This window comes from Salvelinus alpinus, chromosome 17 (assembly GCF_045679555.1).
Source record: "Salvelinus alpinus chromosome 17, SLU_Salpinus.1, whole genome shotgun sequence".
NCBI lineage: Eukaryota > Metazoa > Chordata > Actinopteri > Salmoniformes > Salmonidae > Salvelinus > Salvelinus alpinus.
This window is the reverse complement of record NC_092102.1, coordinates 5,962,798-5,977,444: the sequence shown is the minus strand read 5'-3', so window position 1 is coordinate 5,977,444 and position 14,647 is coordinate 5,962,798. Positions and strand designations below refer to the sequence as shown.

At 41.2% G+C, this 14,647-nt stretch overlaps 1 protein-coding gene across 1 annotated transcript in view; it reads left to right on the top strand.

Moving 5' to 3' along the window:
- The window catches only part of LOC139542012 (cadherin-related family member 1a-like), an 83,009-nt gene that overhangs the window by 26,373 nt on the left and 41,989 nt on the right, over positions 1–14,647 (top strand). Inside the window, exons 10-11 of the mRNA XM_071346990.1 lie at positions 664–764; positions 4,303–4,506. Of these exons, the coding sequence (XP_071203091.1) occupies positions 664–764; positions 4,303–4,506 (305 nt within the window). The remainder of the gene's footprint in view (positions 1–663; positions 765–4,302; positions 4,507–14,647) is intronic.

Sequence of the window (14,647 nt, the reverse complement as noted above, 5' to 3'; positions counted from 1 at the left end):
TTACAGGGAAGACATCCTCCTCCCTCATGTGGTACCCTTCCTGCAGGCTCATCCTGACATGACCCTCCAGCATGACAATGCCACCAGCCATACTGCTCGTTCTGTGCATGATTTCCTGCAAGACAGGAAATTCTGCGAATTCCCGGATCTCAATCCTATTGAGCATGTCTGGGACCTGTTGGATCTGAGGGTGAGGGCTAGGGCCATTCCACCCAAAAATGTCCGGGAACTTGCAGGTGCCTTGGTGGAAGAGTGGGGTAACATCTCACAGCAAGAACTGGCAAATCTGATGCAGTCCTTGAGGAGGAGATGCACTGCAGTACTTAATGCAGCTGGTGGCCACATCAGATACTGACTGTTACTTTTGATTTTGACCCCCCCTTTGTTCAGGGACACAGTATTCAATTTCTGTTAGTCACATGTTTGTGGAACTTGTTCAGTTTATGTCTCAGTTGTTGAATCTTGTTATGTTCATACACATATTTACACATGTTAAGTTAGCTGAAAATAAACGCAGTTGACAGTGAGAGGATGTTTCTTTTTTTGCTGAATTTACTTAGGAAAGAAAGTGCTAAGAGTGTACAGTATACATATTATAGTACATCCCTACTCCCTATGACATGTTCCTACCGTACTGTGATATCTCTCCTCTTTCCTATGCAGGTACAGATGGTGTTTTCAGCATCAACAAAACAAGTGGTGTGATTAGTCTGCTGACTTACCCTATCTATCTGAAGAGGGACATTTTCAACATGAAAGTCAAGGTAGGTTTATGTAGCCACACAATAAGACAGAACTGTAGGCTATAATATACTGCTCCAGTAGGAGTTGTTTTTTTGTTTGTTATGGAATGTGTTCATCGTCACTGTAATACTTTTGTGTAATCTCAACAGTAAAACACTGTAGAATGCACAGTAAAATTAATGTGTAGACAGCATTGAATTATGGGTAAAATGCTGAAAAATACTGTTATTAACTGTAATTGGAAGCCTCCTGTAAAAATTACTCTAAAATACTGTATTTCTTTACAGTAATAATTTATGCCTACTGTAGATTCAAATGACCAGTTTCAGGCGCGAACGTCATGCGGTCAGGTGAGACATATGAAGCTCAGACTATTTTAGTAAATATCTTTTTGAAGCGGCTGTGAAGTGGAAGAATATTTTCAACTTCTGCTGGGTAGGAATCTTGACTTGTTTATAAGTATCTTTATTGCTAGACAACGTTGAATTACTGCATATTTTCTTAGCTAACCAAGGTAGCTAGCTGGCTTAAGTTCGCTAGCTATCCAGCTAGCTAGCTCAAGTTGATGCAAGCCATTTTGGTCTGCTCTAAATTGCTCGTAAATATCTTGCTGTGAGACCTAGAAGAAAATCACCCAGATAATAGAGAATAAACTGAGTGCAGATTGGTGACGCTGTGTTTTCACCATTACTACAGAGAAAATGTCTTGATTCTAGCAGTTCAAAAGTTATTACCCATATTTTTAGAGGCACAATGTTTTTTTTCAGATAGATGGGCTGTATTTTACACATAATCCACGTCGTGGACCGTTAAACTACTTGTGAGCCGCTAAACCCAATGAATGAATGACTACTCCACCGGTGTTGTATCGAGGTGCCTGCCAACCTAAGGTGTTTGCCACTAGGAAGCTGTAAATCAGTGTCGCTCGCAGTAGCTAGTAACATGGACAATCGTTTTCCCTCCCAGGATTATATTTAAAGTAGGATAGCAGCCTACACAACAAATAACTAATAGAGGTAGCCAACCAGATGTCACCGTGATACAGTCTACTCAATGAATGCCAAGAACACCAGGACAGTGTCCTCCTTTGCTGTCACAGCCCTGTGTGATTCGGTTCGCTCGGCTCTCAGCTGCACAACTGTTACGAATCCCTTTGGCCCGACAATCTAGGGGGGATGCTAATGGGACCCGTAACACAACTCATGCAAATTATTATAGTGACAACGTAACAGTGAGAACAAAAATAACCACAGACAACTAAATTACTACCGTCAAACACTCAAGGTTTATTTAAAAACACACGGTAATGGGGGGAGCAGGAAAAGGGGCTGAGCGGGACCCAAGGAATGAAAGAATAATCCAAAAACACCCCTAAGCTAGACTAGCCTACTTCACAAACAGCTAACTAACTAACCAAAAATACAGGGGGTGGTCCGCCCAGTTCTAACTAGTGTTTATATAACAAAGTTTACCTACGGGTAGTGTATGCCCAAGGGCGACTTGTCTGGTTACCCCCTTTTCCCACCATCAAACAAACACTCAAACAACATAACCAAAACAATACTCACAGGTGGGGACAAAGTGACATGTAGCTGTAAAACACACACGCGACCTACAGACAGAAGGCATGTTACAAAGAGATTGAGCTGGGGAGAAAACAACTGACAGGGGTTTTAAACCAAGGGAAAGGGACTGTGATTGGGTAAGGGAAAAGGAGCAGGTGTCTTCCGATTAGCGACTGATTGATGACTGATTGGGGAATGATTATTGTCACCTGTGAGTAGGGGAGAAGGAGAGAAAAGAAATACACACAGGATACATACAGAACACTTGTATCCGTAACAACAACATATGTCATCGTTTTGCAGGCCAGGAGTGTCCATTATAGCCTCTCCCCGCTAACTATTTGTTTAATGTAAATAATGTTGTTCCATAATGTTACAGTTTTAGCTAAACCTGTTCACTTTACTAGTAGTATGCAAACATTTGGTGGCACAGAAAGAAAATAAAATGTTGTGAGTCTGGTAAAATAATCTGTGGTATTGTTGTAGGCTTTAGCAATGTTTTATTAGTTAGCTAGTATTTTGAAGTAGGTGTATTTAGCTGTCTCTTTTTTGTATTTGTTCAATGCCTTAAAATCTTTCTAGGATAGGCGTCCCGCTAGCGGCACACCTCGACAACATCCGGTGAAATTGCAGAGAGCAAAATTCAAATGACAGTATTATAAATATTTAACATTCATAAACATACAAGTGTTAAACATCAAAGTAAAGCTCAACTTCTTGTTAATCTAGCCGCTGTGTCAGATTTCAAAAAGGCTTTACGGCAAAAGCACACCATGCGATTATCTGAGGACAGCACCCCGCTTACAAAAGCATACAAACATTTTCAAGCCAAGTAGAGGAGTCACAAAAGTCAGAAATAGCGATAAAATTAATCACTTACCTTTGATGATCTTCATCTGGTTGCACTTACACCATTACACAATAAATGTTTGTTTTGTTCGATAAAGTTCCTCTTTATGTCCCAAAACTTCTTGCGCAAACCAAACACCTCTCATCACCCTGAGAATACCATGTTTTTCATCGGCAGGGACTGGGAAACTGGTCAGAATTGAAGGAATGATGGATGGCTCTAAATACAGGGATATTCTTGAGGGAAACCTGTTTCAGTCTTCCAGAGATTTGAGATTGGGACGGTGGTTCACCTTCCAGCAGGACAATCACCCTAAGCATACTGCTAAAGCAACACTCGAGTGGTTTAAGGGGAAACATTTAAATGTCTTGGAATGGCCTAGTCAAAGCCCAGACCTCAATCCAATTGAGAGTCTGTACACCAGCGGAACCCATCCAACTTGAAGGAGCTGGAGCAGTCTTGCCTTGAAGAATGGGCAAAAATCCCAGTGGCTAGACCTGCCAAGCTTATAGAGACATACCCCAAGAGACTTGCAGCTGTAATTTCTACAAAAGGTGGTTCTACAAAATATTGACTTTGGGGGGGTTGAATAGTTATGCATGTTCAAGTTTTCCGTTTTTTTGTCTAATTTCTTGTTTGTTTCACAGTAAAAACATATTTTGTATCTTCAAAGTGGTAGGCATGTTGTGTAAATCAAATGATACAAACCCCCCAAAAATCCATTTTAATTCCAGGGTGTAAGGCAACAAAATAGGAAAAATGCCAAGAGGGTGAATAATTTCGTAAGCCACTGTAGCTAGATAGTTTACTGCTGTGGCTATTCACCTTAGCTTGGTACACAACAACTTCTGATTGAGAGGAAGCATGAGCACCACCACCAATCAAACTACGCAACTTCCTACAGAAAAAGCCCATTACCATGACAAACTAGCGTAGCCATGTCAGCAAATGACTACAATCTGAACAAACACAAATCTGATTTGGTCAATTGTAACGTGCTGTTTGGACAGTCTGTATTCCAAAACAAAACTGGTTTGATTATTAAGGCCTGCAGTGTGAACAAGGTTTAACAGAAAATGGGTTCAAACCAGGTTCAGACTTCATGGAATGATAACGGTCTAATAATCATCTCTCTCTGTCCAGGCCTCTGAGGTCAGCCCTGAGGGGAACCTTATGGACTATGGGGTCACCACGGTCGTTATCCGGGTGGTAGACCTAAACAACCACCCCCCCACCTTCTATGGGGAGAATGGCCCCCAGAACATGTTTGAGATGACCATGTATGAACACCCTCCAGAGGGAGAGATCATCCGTGGTCTGAAGATCACAGTCAATGATTCTGATCAGGTGAGTTTTTCATAGCGATCTCTTATGGAACGCTGATTGCCTGGCCGACACCAAGGAATTGAACATTCCTTTATTTGAAGTGTACCTACATAAAGAAATTACAACACATCCTTAAAAGCAGTATGATCATTTTATAAACGCTTATGTCAACCACCGCAAGTTTAAATCTCCACTATAAGTGACATTACTCTGACATATATCAACTTAAATATAAACTTCCATTCATCAAATGAATAAACATTTCTGCTTTTTAAGACAGCAGCATCATACTAGGAAGTAATTATTAATGTGGCTTGCAAAAGCAGCCACACTTTAAATATTGCACTAATTACTTTTTGTTATTATTAATTATTTGACACCATTTAAGCTAGAAACGTCATTCAAAGGTTAAAAATGGGCTGGATTGAGTTGCTTACATACCATTTTTTACATCTTTAATACTTTTTAAACTACACTGAAAAAATATATAAATGCAACATGCAACAGTTACAGTCCTTTTAAGGAAATCAGTCAGTTTAAATAAATTCACTTGGTCGTAATCTATGGATTTCACATCACTGGGTAAACAGATATGCATCTGTTGATCACAGATACTGTACCTTTAAAAAAAGTAGGGGCGTGGATTAGAAACCCAGTCAGTATATGGTGTGAACTGCATTTGTCTCATACAGAGCGAGAAATCTCCTTTGCATAAAGTTGAACAGGCTTTTGATTGTGGCCTGTGGAATGTTGTTTCACTCCTCTTCAATGTCGATACAGAGCATCCCAGACATGCTCAATGGGTGACATCTCTGGTGAGTATGCAGGCCATGGAACAACTGAGACATTTTCAGCTTCCAGGAATGGTGTACAGATCCTTGCGTCATGGGGCCGTGCTATGCTGAAACATGAGGTGATGGCAGTGGATGAATAGCACGACAATGGGCCTCAGGATCTCGTCACGGTATCTCTGTGCAATCAAAGTGCCATCGATAAAATGCAATTGTGTCGTTGTCCGTAGCTTATACCTGCCCATACCATAACTGTCTGCCATCTGCCCGGTACAGTTGAAAAGGGGATTAATCCGTGCCAGTGGCCATCAAAGGTGAGCATTTGCTCACTGAAGTCGATTACGGCACTGAACTGCAGTCAGGTAAAGACACTGGTGAGGACGACGACCACGCAGGTGAGGTTCCCTGAGATGGTTTCTGACAGTTTGTGCAGATATTCTTCAGTTGTGCAAACCCCCAGTTTCATCAGCTGTCTGTATGGCTGGTCTCAGACGATCCAGCAGGTGAAGAAGCCGGATGTTGAGGTCCTGGGCTGGCGTAGTTGCACATGGTCTGCGGTTTTGATGCCAGTTGGACGTACTGCAAAATTCTCTTAACGACGTTGGAGGCGGCTTATGGTAGAGAAATGAACATTCAAATTATCTGGCAAAAGCTCCACAATTACTCTGACCACAAAAACTCTGACCACAACCACACAACTACTGACCATGAGTACTGACTACAGCTACTGACCACACAACTACTAAACACCACAACTAATGACCACAACCACACAACCTCTAACCACAACCACAAAATGACTGACCACTACAGACCACAATACGACCACAGCTACCAACCACACAGCTACTGACAACCACGGAACCACGGAACTACTGACCACAACTTCTGACCACAACCATGAAACTACTGACCACAACTACTGACCACAACCACAGAATTACTGACCACAAAACTACTGAACTACACAATTAATAACCAAAACACCACAACTGTTGACCACAACTACTGACACAACCACACTACTACTGACCACAACTAATGACCACAACTACTGCTCTGGTCTGCACTAGCTCTGGTCCAGCTCTGGTCCTGGGCATAGCTAGCTAGCTCTGATTAGCACTAGCTTTGGTCTAGCTATGGTCTGCACTTTAAATTATAACTAATGAAATGTACATATATTAGCATATAATAACTAACAACAATAATTGTAATTCTTGAACAGTTCAAGCTAGAGACACTAAACCAACTTTCAGTTGTTCATGCTATCCTATCTTCAAATTCTTTAATAAAACTTTTAACAACTAAAGTATAAATATATACAGTTGCACACATTTCCATAAAATAACCCACCAACAGTAACTATTGAAGTGTTCAAGGTAGAGACACCAAACCAACATTCATATGTTCAGGCTATTCAAACTTGTAATGGGTGTGTGTTGGTGGCAGGCAAGTCAGACGCAGGAGAACAAACTTGGTTTCAACGGAGTCGTTTAATAAGTGCTGACCAAACTCCAAAAAACAAAATATATAAAAATAACAAAGTGGGTACAAAAACCCGTCGCACACCAACACATACTAGCACAATCACATACAATAAAACAATCTCCGACAAGGACATGAGGGGAAACAGAGGGTTAAATACACAACATGTAATTGATGGGATTGGAACCAGGTGTGAAGGAAGACAAGACAAAACCAATGGAAAATGAAAAATGGATCAGTGATGGCTAGAAGGTCGGTGACGTCGAACACCGCCCGAACAAGGAGAGGGACCGACTTCGGCGGAAGTCGTTACAAAACTTTTAATCTACAGTTGCAATAAAAAGTATGTGAACCCTTTGGAATTACCTTGATTTCTACATAAATTGGTCAAAAAATGTGATCTGATCTTCCTTTAGGTTACAACAATATACAAAACACAGTGTGCTTAAACTAATAACACACAAACAATTATACGTTTTCATGTCTTTATTGAACACACCGTGTAAACATTCACAGTTCAGGATGGAAAAAGAATGTGAACCCTTGGATTTAATAACTGGTTGACCCTTAAAAACATTTTCCAAGCAAGCAGAGGCATCACGATAGTCAGAAATAGCGATAAAATAAATAACTTACCTTTGAAGATCTTCCTCTGTTTGCAATCCAAAGGGTCCCATCTACATCACAAATCATTGTTTTGTTCGATAAAGTCCTTCTTTATATCCCAAAACTTCCCGATAAGTTGGCGCGCTTGACTCAGTAATCCACCGGTTTCCCTGGTTCAAAATGCATACAAATGAATCCCAAGGGTTACCAATAAACTTCGTCCAAACAAGTCAAACAACGTTTCTAATCAATCCTCAGGTAGCCTAATATGGAAATAAACTATAAAATTTAAGACGGAGAATCGTATGTTCATTACCAGAGATAAGTAACGAAGTGCACGCCCTCATCTATGCGCGCCACAACACTACAGCCAAAATGGGAGCCACTTAGAAAAACTACAATTCTAGCTCATTAAAAAAAAAAAAAACAAGCCTGAAACTCTTTCTATAGACTGTTGACATCTATTTGAAGCCATAGGAACTGCAATCTGGGAGGTATTCAATTGATTTCCCCTCCAAAAAAAAGTTTTTCGCCTGCTATATCAGTTCTGTTATACTCACAGATATTATTTTAACAGTTTTGGAAACTTTATAATGTTTTTTATCCAATACTACCAATTATATGCATATCCTAGCTTCTAGGCCTGAGTAACAGTCAGTTTACTTTGGGCACCTCATTCATCCAAACTTCCGAATACTGCCCCCTACCCCGAAGAAGTTAAAGTAATGATGGACTGTCGTTTCTCTTTTTTTATTTGAGCTGTTCTTGCCATAATATGGACTTGGTCTTTTACCAAACAGGGCTATCTTCTGTATACCTCCCCTACCTTGTCACAACACAACTGATTGGCTCAAGCCCCGGCCTGTTAGCTATCTGAATTGTTGTGTCTCCAGCTCACCGAGCTACTCACTGGACCCCTATTATCACTCGGCTACGCATGCCTTTCCCTAATGTCAATATACCTTGTCCATTGCTGTTTTGGACAGTGATTATTGCCTTATTTCACTGTAGAGCCTCTAGCCCTAATCAATAAGTCTTAGCTAACCCTTTAGTTCCACCTCCCACACATGCGGTGACCTCCTAGACCACCTTCTGCTCCCAGCTGTGCCCTGGACACCATATGTGAATTGATTGCCCCCCATCTATCTTCAGAGCTCGTGCTGTTAGGTGACCTAAGCAGGCACATGATTAGCCTCACTAGCGTCCCACCTGGCCAACATCCAGTGAAATTGCAGTGCGCCAAATTCAAAACAGAAATACTCAGTATAAAAATTAATAAAACATACAAGTGTTAAAACATCGGTTTAAAGATGAACTTCTTGATAATCCAACCACTGTGTCAGATTTCAAAAAGGCTTTACGGCGAAAGCATACCATGCGATTATCTGAGAACAGCGCCCAGCAGACAAATCATTACAAACAGTTACCAGCCAAGTAGAGGAGTTACAAAAGTCAGAAATAGAGATAAAATTAATCACTTATCCAAAAACCTCAGTTTTGTTCGCACGTTTTGTTCAGTAATCCACAGGCTCAAACGCAGTCACAACAGGCAGACGAAAAATCCAAATAGTGTCCGTAAAGTTTGTAGAAACATTTGAAACGATGTTCATAATCAATCCTCAGGTTGTTTTTAGCCGAAATAATCGATAATATTTCAACCGGACAATGACGTCGTCAATTTAAAAGTTAAACAGTAAAGGCTCACTCTCGGTCGTGCGCATGAAAAAGCTCTGGGACACTGCAATGTCCACTCATTCAGAGTAGTCTTACTCCCTAATTTTTCAGAATACAAGCCTGAAACAATTTCTAAAGACTGTTGACATCTAGTGGAAGCCATAGGAAGTGCAATTTGAGTCCTAAGTCAATGGATACTGTAATGGCATTCAATAGAAAACTACAAACATTTTTTTAAATCCCACTTCCTGGATGGATTTTTCTCAGGCTTTTGCCTGCCAAATCAGTTCTGTTATACTCACAGACATTATTTTAACAGTTTTTTTAAAAAACAATTATATGCATATCCTAGCTTCTGGGCCTGAGTAGCACGCAGTTTACTTTGGGCACGCTTTTCATCCAGAAGTGAAAATAGTGCCCCCTAACCTAGTGGAGTTAACACCCCGGCCATCCTTCAATCTAAGTTTGATGCCCTCAATCTCACACAAATTATCAATGAACCTACCAGGTACAACCCTAAATCCGTAAACACGGGCACCTTCATAGATATCATCCTAATCAACCTGCCCTCCAAGTACACCTTTGCTATCTTCAACCAGGATCTCAGCAATCACTGCCCCATTGCCTGCATCCGTAATGGTTCTGCGGTCAAACAACCACCTCTCATCACTGTCAAATGCTCCCTAAAACACTTCAGCGAGCAGGCCTTTCTAATCGACCTGGCCCGGGTATCTTGGAAGGATATTGACCTCATTCCATCAATAGAGGATGCCTGGTTATTCTTTAAAAGTGCTTTCCTCACCATCTTAAATAAGCATGCTCCATTCAAAAAATGTAGAACCAGGAACAAATATAGCCCTTGGTTCACTCCAGACCTGACTGCCCTTGACCAGCACAAAAACATCCTGTGGCGTACTGCATTAGCATCGACCAGCCCCCGCGATATTCAGCTTTTCAGGGAAGTTAGGAACCAATATACACAGGCAGTTAGGATAGCAAAGGCTAGCTTTTTCAAACAGAAATTTGCATCCTGTAGCACAAACTCCAAAAGGATCTGGGACACTGTAAAGTCCATGGAGAATAAGAGCACCTCCTCCCAGCTGCCCACTGCACTGAGGCTAGGAAACACTGTCACCACCGATAAATCCACAATAATTGAGAATTTCAATACGTTTTTTTCTACGGCTGGCAATGCTTTCCACCTGACTACCCCTACCCCAGTCAACAGCTCTGCAACCCCCACAGCAACTTGCCCAAGCCTCCCCATTTCTCCTTCACCCAAATCCAGATAGCTGATGTTCTGAAAGAGCTGCAAAATTTAGACCCCTACAAATCAGCCGGACTAGACAATCTGGACCCTCTCTTCCAAAATGATCTGCCAAAATTGTTGTAACCCCTATTACTAGCCTGTTCAACCTCTCTTTTGTATCGTCTGAGATCCCCAGAGATTGGAAAGCTGCCATGATCATCCCCCTCTTCAAAGGTGAGACACTCTAGACCAGGGGTGTCAAACTCAAATACCCAGTGGGCCAAAATGTAAAACCTGAACAAAGTCGCGGGCCAACATTGAACAAATGAACCTTTTAATATGGACCCAAACAAGTTTTGCTTTAACATTGAATATGGAACAAGCATTATTACCATACAATATATAATTTAATAGTGGAGACATGCAAAATCGAATTTCAAATGAAAAAACACATCAATGGCATTCATTTATTTATTAAATAAATAAAATGTAAATAAAAATCGTATGCCTCTTTTCTATTTGCAGCCTTCTGATTTAAATACCAAAATAAACTTTTTCCACTGGCTAATAATTTTACAAATAAAATGATAATAAATCAATCAACCATTCAAGCCCATGCCTTGTAGCAAGAAAAAGTGCACAAAGAAAACGTTAATTATTGCACACTGATCTAATCTGATGTGCCCAAGCCAGCACTTTGTGATGTGGCTTTTTTGAACATATTCTCTTGTGAAACCAAACTTCTTTTCATCTCCTCTACTTTCTGGCTCCTTTGAGTCATGTCCAGGTCCTTGTATTTGTCAATGGTGTTTCGTTTCATAGTGTCGTCTAATGTTGTACTCCTTACTTACAGCCACGTTGACTCCACAAACAAGACATACAGGTTTGTCTTTTACATATGTAAACAGATATTCTGCCTCCCACTTGTTCAGAAAGCTCCTGTTTTCTGCCTTTCTTTTCGCCATTTTTGGGAAGGGATAGCGCGCTGACAGTTGTAGCGTCTATGTTGCTATGACTACTGTCACAGAGGAGAGGGCGTTTCTGGGTCCTGTCCTGATTGGCGCGCGAAAACAGCAGAGCATTATGGGATTCGTAGTATTAGCGGTGAATGCGCTGTATAATACCGGCGGGCCAGCTCTAGTAGTAATTTGGTATTGTCTCGCGGGCCAAAGTTTGACACCCATGCTCTAGACCCAAACTGCTACAGACCTATGTCTATCCTACCCTTCCTTTCTAAGGTCTTTGAAAGCCAAGTTAACAAACAGGTCACTGACCATTTCGAATCCCACCGTACCTTCTCCGCTATGCAATCTGGTTTCTGAGCTCGTCATGAGTGCACCTCAGCCACGCTCAAGGTCCTAAATTATATCATAACCGCCATCGATAAGAGACAATACGTTGCAGCTCTATTCATCGACTTGGCCAAGGCTTTCTACTCTGTCAATCACCACATTCTTATCGGCAGACTCAACAGCCTTGGTTTCTCAAATGACTGCCTCGCCTTGTTCACCAACTACTTATCAGACAGAGTTCCGTGTGTCAAATCAGAGGGCCTGTTGTCCGGACCTCTGGCAGTCTCTATTGGGGTGCCACAGGGTTCAATCCACGGGCCGACTCTTTTCTCTGTATACATCAATGATATCGCTCTTGCTGCAGGTGATTCTCTGATCCACCTCTACGCAGACGACACCATTCTGTATACTTCTGGCCCTTCTTTGGATACTGTGTTAACTAACCTCAAGACGAGCTTCAATGCCATACAACTCTCCTTCCGTGGCCTCCAACTGCTCTTAAATGCAAGTAAAACTTCAACTGATCGCTGCCCACACCTGCCCGCCCGTCCAGCATCACTACTCTGGACTGTTCTGACTTAGAATATGTGGACAACTACGCAAAAAAGCATCCTTCACTCATGCTGCCAAACATACCCTCATAAAACTGACTATCCTACCAATCCTTGTCTTCGGCGATGTCATCTACAAAATAACACTCTACTCAGCAAGTTGGATGCAGTCTATCACAGTGCCATCCGTTTTGTCACCAAAGCCCCGTATTCTACCCACCACTCATATTCGTCGCCAAACCCACTGGCTCCAGGTCATCTATAGGTCTTTGCTAGGTAAAGCCTCGCCTTATCTCAGCTCACTGGTCACCATAGCAGCACCCACCCGTAGCACGCGCTCCAGCAGGTATATTTCACTGGTCACCCCGAAAGCCAATTCCTACTTTGGCCGCCTTTCCTTCCAGTTCTCTGCTGTACATAGCCCATCTGTAATAGCCCATCCAACTACCTCATCCCCATACTTATGGGGATGAGGTTATTTATTTATTTGTTTGTTTTGCTCCTTTGCACCCCAGTATCTCTACTTGCACACTCATATTCTGCACATCTATCACTCCAGTGTTTGCTTGCTATATTTTAATTATTTTGCCACTATGGCCTATTCATTGCCTTACCTCCCTTATCCTACCTCATTTGCACACACTGTATATAGACTTTTTCTATTGTATTATTGACTGTATGTTTATTTTTTCCATGTGTAACTCTGTGTTGTTGTTTGTGTCGCACTGCTTTGCTTTATCTTGGCCAGGTCGCAGTTATAAATGAGAACTTGTTCTCAACTAGCCTACCTGGTTGAATAAAGGCAATAAATGCAATTAGAAGGAAAGAAATTCCACAAATTAACTTTTAACAAGGCACACCTGTTAAGTGAAATGCATTCCAGGTGACTACCTAATGATGCTGGTTGAGAGAAGTCCAAGTGTGTGCCAAGTTGTCATCAAGGCAAAGGGTGGATATTTGAATTATCTCAAATATAAAATATATTTTGATTTGTTTAACACTTTTTTGGCTATTCCTTGATTCCATATGTGTTATTTTGTCATTTCGATTTTTTCACTATTATTCTACAATGTATAAAATAGTAAAAAAAAAAAAAAAAATGTATCAACATGAATTAGATTGAGCAATAAAAGCCCCATTTTTATTCCATAGGCTGGGATCCGCACTTTGCAGCTGTTGCAAGAGCACATTTTTCACTGGCTGTCCACTGGTTTAAAAAATAATCACTGTTAACCTCTCTGGGATCGCTAGCGTCCCACCTCACCAACAGCCAGTGAAATTGCAGGGCGCCAAATTCAAACAACAGAAATCTCATAATTAAAATTCCTCAAACATACAAGTATTTTACACCATTTTAAAGATACACTTCTCGTTAATCCAACCAGTGTCCGATTTCAAAAAGGCTTTACGGCTAAAGCACAACATATCATTATGTTAGGACAGTGCCTAGTCACAGAAAGCATTCAGCCATTTTCCAACCAAAGAGAGGTGTCACAAAAAGCAGAAACATAGATCAAATTAATCACTAACCTTTGACGATCTTCATCAGATGACACTCCCAGGACTCAATGTTACACAATACATGTATGTTTTGTTTGATAAAGTTCATATTTATATCCAAAAACCTCAGTTTACATTGGCGCCATGTTCAGAAATGCCTCCAAACCATCCGGAGAAATTGCAGAGAGCCGCATCAAATAACAGAAATACTCATCATAACCTTTGATGAAAGATACATGTTTTACATAGAATTATGCAACGTAAACTTCTTGAATTCAACCATTATTGGGTTCAAATACACATTTAGATTTGTAAACAGCCATACACAACAACCACAATCCGTAAGGTGCAAATAACTAAATGAGACAGCAACAGTGTGATGTGATTCACATCAACGCCCTGTGTAGATATCAATAATAAGTGATATCCGTCTCGCCGCAGACTACACCACTGCTGTCACCCTTACCTCCAAGCATTTATTCAAGTTGGATAATCTTTTGATGCTGACAGCAGTCACACCATTGAAAAACACAGCTTCGACTGTAGCCTACAAAAGCTTATTTCTGCTCTTTTCCCGCAATCCATCAAACACATTTGGTGTGTTATCATAGTGGTCTCTGACTTGTGGTCAAACTCGCTCAGGTGGAACAAACTTAAACTCCCACCTTTTTTCAATGTTGACTTGAATGTCAGATTTTCTTCAGCCAGCTGGCCACATCCACACAACTACTGAACACAACCACACAACTACTGAACACAATAACTAACCACATGCACACAACTACTGACCATAATCACAACCACTGAACACAAACACACAACTACTGACCACAACCACTGAACACAAACACACAACTACTGACAACACACCTACTGACCACAACGACACAACTACTAACAATAACTACTGACCACAACTACTGACCACAACTGCTGAACAAGACCACACAACTACTGACCACAACTACTGACCACAAGTACACCACTTCTAACCACATTTACTGAACCACACAA